General features: G+C 53.9%; 1 protein-coding gene across 1 annotated transcript; it reads left to right on the top strand.

The window, feature by feature from the left end:
- Positions 1 to 2,502: 2,502 nt before the first annotated feature.
- ADRB2 (adrenoceptor beta 2) lies at positions 2,503 to 3,756 on the top strand. Its single transcript, XM_016217369.2, has one exon. The coding sequence runs from the start codon at positions 2,503 to 2,505 to the stop codon at positions 3,754 to 3,756; it is 1,254 nt and encodes a 417-aa protein (XP_016072855.1).
- The last annotated feature ends 2,038 nt before the right edge of the window (positions 3,757 to 5,794 follow it).

The raw sequence follows: 5,794 nt of genomic DNA, 5'->3' as shown, positions 1-5,794 counted from the left end.
ATGCTTATTTATTCCATAGCTTCACAAACAGGAAGGAGGTTTTAAATCTCTGAGTGCCACAATGCGGGGCAGATGTGTATTTAAAGAAACGACGTTTCGTAACAGACACTGTCTCTTCCTAAAATGTGTCAGGCCAGGACCAATTTTGGAAAACACAAATATGAGGTGGGTATATTTTGAAAACTATGTGAACATAATAGGTCCTTAATTAATATTTGTGGCTTTTATGGGAACTATTTGTTTTTTAAGGCATCTATCTTGCAAAACCCATCTCTGCTCGAGAAGGAAGTTAAAGGGCGTATGTAAATTAAATTGTGTTTCTGGGCTTTGCTTCTCAAGTATTTTGTTGATCTATCAGAAAAGACTAACAACATATTCTGAACTGCTAGGTAATTTATATAAATTTTATTTATGACCCACTTAACAACCCATATTTGTGAGGCATTTATAACCCACATTTGTAAGGCATTTACATTATGTGCAAAAGCAATTTCACCTTGATTATATCATTCGATTCTCACTCAGCTCAATGGAAGTGACTTTAGAGGAAAGTGAGCTAGAAAGTCCTAAGACAGGGGGATCTGAAAGCTGTGCATCCCAGTTCCAGTTATAGTCCTTCCTCATATTCCATTCCTTTCTGCATTGAAAGGATTAAAAGACAGGTTTTAGACTCTGGCAGACCTGGGCACAGCTCCTGCTTCTGTCCCTGCCCAGCCCTGTGCCCCTGGGCAAGCTATATTCCTCTTGGAGCCCCATTTGTGAATTAAGCTAAAAATAGTACCTGCCCACCCCACACACTCCATGGGGAGAATTAAATGGAATAATGCATGAAAAGCACATAGCAGAATGTTCCATAAATGTTAGCCATTGTTATGATATTATGTAATCGACAAAGTATGTTGGCTACACTGTGTGAAATACTTTCAGTTTTTCAAAGACGCTACTAATACATGTGAAATCAAACCCTGAAAATGAATTTCTCTTTAACAGTAAAGTCCTGTGACAGATGCAAATGACAGTATTTCATAGGCAAAGACCCTGGTTGGAGGGCTTGGTCTGACTTTTTTCTTTCAGGAGAAATTTACCTTTTGCTTTCTGTGGCTTCAAAACATTCTTACGGCAAGCGCTTGAAATCATCTGAGCTATAGGAAATTGCCATGTTTCAAAGTCGAAAGCCACCGAATATCGGCAATTCCAAGTGGCTCCGCCCAACGGAGCAACAAACCTCCCAGGAGATCAAAGGATGTTTCTAGTTGCAATGGGATTACTGAAGAAGTTAAGGTTGAAATGGAAACTATTCTATCTTGGACGCATTTTCATACCAACAGAAAAATGAGGGAGTGATGCCACACGCCCAAGAATTAATAATTAAAGCATGCAGCTTTCTCTCTCCATCCCAAAACCCGTACACGCATATAATACACCCCAGCTCCAAACGAAAGCCAGCCGCGCCATGTGCGTCTCAGTGCCTGCCCATTTCGGAGGAGGGCACCCCGAGCGCTTGACAGCGCGCGCTGAGGAAACCAGCAGCTGCTGAAGTCACCTCCTGAGGTCCTGCCAAATGTTTGAAAGGGAATGTGCCTGGTCCCTGTGCGTGTGCGGGGCGGCCGGGGGCGGGCGGAGGGTCCGGGCGCCGGGGCGCGGGGTGGGCCGGGGGGCGCGCGGGGCGGGCCTGGGAGCGGGCGCTCGCGCCGCGTTCACGCGCGTGTGCCACGCGTCTCTGCCCCCGGCGCTGCTGTGTTTGCCGGCGCCGGGCAGGGTGACTTTGCGCCTGGCGGCGGCGGCGCTCCCGGGGCGTCTGTCGGGGCGCTGCAAGGGTGTGTCTCAGCGTCGACGGCTGCGGTTCCGCATAAGCCTGAGCATGTCCGTCGGGGTGCATGTGTGCCTGTCCGTGCGTGTCTCCGCGGGCACTAGCCTCTGTTTCCGAATGGGGGGGGGGGGGGGTGCCCGCGTGCCACCCTCTGACCGGAGAGCTCAGGCCCCACAGGCGCCCGGGCGGCAGGTAGCAGCCGCGGAGGAGCCCGAAGCTCCCGGGCTGGCTGGTTGGCTGGTTGGCGAGCGCGGCCGCGCCAGCGCCGGGCCCCGGGGCCAGCCTGGGAGCCGGGAGGGGCGGTGGCCAGGAGGGGTGGTGGCCGGGCCCCGCCCGTGCCGGCCCCGCGGAGGGCGGGAGAGGGGAGGGGCGCGCGCGGGAGGGGGCCTCGCCCCTTCGGGGCTGCGGGTGCTCCATTGGCGGAAAGTTCCCGCACGTCACCGGGGAGGCTGTTCCTCTAAAGTCCTGTGCACATAACGGGCGGCGCGCACTCCGCGGCGGCTGCTCCGGACCGCGGGCTGGCACCGCCGGGAAGCGCGAGCCCGGGGCACCGCAGCGGCTGAGGGCAGACCCGCTCCCGGCACCTCCCCGCGGCGGCTGCATGAGGCTGCCCGGCGCCCCGGCGCTGCCCGCAGCGCCCCGCCCGCGGCGCGCCCCCTGAGGCAGCCCTGCGCTCACCTGCAGCCCGCGCCATGGGGCAGCCCGGGAACCGCAGCGTCTTCTTGCTGGCTCCCAACGGCAGCCACGCGCCGGACCAAGGCGTGGCGCAGGAGCGGGACCAGGCGTGGGTGGTGGGCATGGGCATCGTCATGTCGCTGATCGTGCTGGCCATCGTGTTCGGGAACGTGCTGGTCATCACAGCCATTGCCAAGTTCGAGCGTCTGCAGACGGTCACCAACTACTTCATCACCTCCCTGGCCTGCGCGGACCTGGTCATGGGCCTGGCGGTGGTGCCCTTCGGGGCCAGCCACATCCTCATGAAAATGTGGACTTTTGGCAACTTCTGGTGCGAGTTCTGGACTTCCATCGACGTGCTGTGCGTCACGGCCAGCATCGAGACCCTGTGCGTGATCGCGGTGGACCGCTACTTCGCCATCACGTCACCCTTCAAGTACCAGAGCCTGCTGACCAAGAACAAGGCCCGGGTGGTCATTCTGCTGGTGTGGATCGTGTCAGGCCTCACCTCCTTCCTGCCCATCCAGATGCACTGGTACCGGGCCACCCACCAAGAGGCCATCAAGTGCTACGCCAAAGAGACCTGCTGCGACTTCTTCACGAACCAAGCTTACGCCATCGCCTCCTCCATCGTTTCCTTCTACCTGCCCCTGGTGGTCATGGTCTTCGTCTACTCCAGGGTCTTCCAGGTGGCCAAACGGCAACTCCAAAGGATCGACAAATTCGAGGGCCGCTTCCACGCCCAGAACCTCAGCCAGATGGAGCAGGATGGGAGGAGCGGACACGGACACCGCAGGTCCTCCAAGTTCTGCTTGAAGGAGCACAAAGCCCTCAAGACTCTAGGCATCATCATGGGCACGTTCACCCTGTGCTGGCTGCCTTTCTTCATTGTCAACGTCGTGCACGTGGTCCAGGATAACCTCATCCCCAAGGAAATTTACACCCTTCTGAACTGGGTGGGCTACGTCAACTCTGCTTTCAACCCCCTCATCTACTGCCGGAGCCCGGATTTCAGGATCGCCTTCCAGGAGCTCCTGTGCCTGCGCAGGTCTTCTCTGAAGGCCTATGGGAATGGCTACTCCAACAGCAACGACAAGTCTGACTACACGGGGGAGCAGAGTGGATGTCACCTGGCGCAGGAGAAAGACAGCAAGCTGCTGAGCGAGGATGCCCCCGGCAGGGAAGACTTGGTGAGCCGGCAAGGTACTGTGCCTAAAGATAGCGTTGATTCACGAGGGAGGAATTGTAGCACACACGACTCGCTGCTCTAACGCGGTCTCTGTACTTTTTAAGGCCCCCTTCCCCGGCAAGACACTAAAACAGACTATTTAACTTGAGTGTAATAAATCTAGAATAAAACTGTATAGAGATGCGTGGGAGGAAGACCATCCTCCTGCCCTTTTTTATTTTTGTAAGCTGTAAAAAAGAGAAAACGTATTGGAGTGATTGTTCGTGTACAGTGCGGTTCCTCTTTGCGTGGAACTTGTCAGTTTTCGTCTGAAGGGCTTCAGTCCCAGAGGACCTGGGGCTGCTGTGTTTTGATGACTTGTCTGCGTATCTACCTCATCGGTCAAGTATTAGGGGTGATCTATTGCTGCTGGTAATTTGTATCTGAAGGAGACCTGCCTTCCTGCACCCTTGGAATAGAGGATCCGGAGTATCTCAGACCTTACAGCTGTGAACCTGGTCTCTCCCGGCTCCTCTTATTTGCTGAAACAGGGTGTTGTAGGCAGTGATTTCAGGGGTAGCTTCAGTTGTTTTCCTGAGCAAAGTCTAAAGTTTACAGTAAATAAATTGTTTGACCATGACTTCATTGCACCTGTTTCTCCCAAACCCTTTGACTGGAGTGTGCTCGCCTCCCTCCTGGAAACCACAGGTAACTATTTGTAATAACTGCCCGGTGACTTAATGTGGAATGGCACAGGGATGACATGCCCCGATTGCTTAACCCTTTCCTTTGCCTTTGATTCTGTCTCTTGCAACCTGTATCTCTCCTAAGGCCAGGGGCCCCAGGTTGGTCCTGCCTGCTCGCAGCCGAGCTCGTCTCACTGGTCCTACGGAGATTACTCTTTGTTGCTACATCAGAAACACTGACCCATAGGAGGGGAGTTGGGAGCATCTGTTGTGTCCCTCCATGCGCCCCCACTACCTGCCTTCTGGTTCTGCTCACTTAATAGCCCCTTCTATGTATTTTTCTGCCTCATCTTAGAGTGCACCGGGGCCTGGCATTTGAAGGATAAGACAGAAGTTACTGTGACAAAAACAAACTACTAACTTTGACCTGTGATTTCAAGGGAAACTGAAAGGACGGAGGTCAGAGGGAGAAAGGCTGGGAGACACTTAGCTTTTGAACACCCCATGACCTAGAAGCAGGGCTCCAACCCTTCCTCTTCTTTCCTTCTAACCCTTTTCCCTCTCCCTTTGAGTCTTCTCACTTTAATATCAACCAGGATTTCACAACCTCAGCGCTATTCTTCAGACCAGATACTTCTCCGAGGCGGGGGGCTGTCCTAGTTATTGCCAGGTGTTCAGCACCAGCCCTGGTCTCTACTCACAAGATGCCAGTAACAGTCTGAGTCCTGACAACCAAAAATGTCCCTAAACATTGCCAAATACCCCTCGAGGAGTGAAATCGTCCCCTGGCTGGGAACCACAGATAGGATTCAAAAACCTAAGCAGATTTTTAGATTCTGTCCAATGTAAGCACTTTATTTCCATCAGCCACAGAGAAGGATTTTTCACAGCTCACTGGTGAGTGACAGACCCCGGGCCAGGGCTCTTTTTACCCCATTCTGCTGCCTTCGGATCTCACCTTCCAGAGGCCCAGACACTGACTATGCACTGAATTGTTTGGGAGGGTTTATCAATGGAAGCCAGGCCCAGGAGCTGTTACTGCCTGTTTGTAGAGAGATAATGCTATTAGAAGGCACATGAGGGAAAATCACAAAAGTAAACACATTTCTCCTCTCAGCCCCTTTCTATTTTTGCCTGTGTGTCCGAGCCAGAGCTTGGCCCAGGTCTGACCAAGTGGATCGTCCTCCTTGGCAACGCCGGCCTGGAGACCAGCCTGCAGGGTTCATTGCCATTTCACTCGCTCAGGGAGCTGACTCCACGTTTCTCTTCCCTTCTGTCCCAGTCACGGTCCCCAACCAGAAAAGCATTGTCCCTTCCTGCTTCCTGTCAGCTCAGTGATGGGTGTCTGGGTGAGCACTGGGCCCTCAGAAGAAAGTTAGGCGCCTGTGGTTTTGGAATGTGCCACGGAGAATTGGAGAGTGTCTGCCAGTCAGCACCTTGACTTGCCCCCCAAGG

Source organism: Miniopterus natalensis, chromosome 4 (assembly GCF_054644295.1).
Source record: "Miniopterus natalensis isolate mMinNat1 chromosome 4, mMinNat1.hap1, whole genome shotgun sequence".
Lineage (NCBI taxonomy): Eukaryota > Metazoa > Chordata > Mammalia > Chiroptera > Miniopteridae > Miniopterus > Miniopterus natalensis.
Note: the sequence above shows the minus strand (reverse complement) of the source record. Positions and strands in the feature narration are given on the sequence as shown.

Bases quoted from the DNA above. Each gene is read 5' to 3' on its own strand.
- ADRB2 (XM_016217369.2), top strand. From the start codon at position 2,503: ATGGGGCAGCCCGGGAACCGCAGCGTCTTCTTGCTGGCTCCCAACGGC.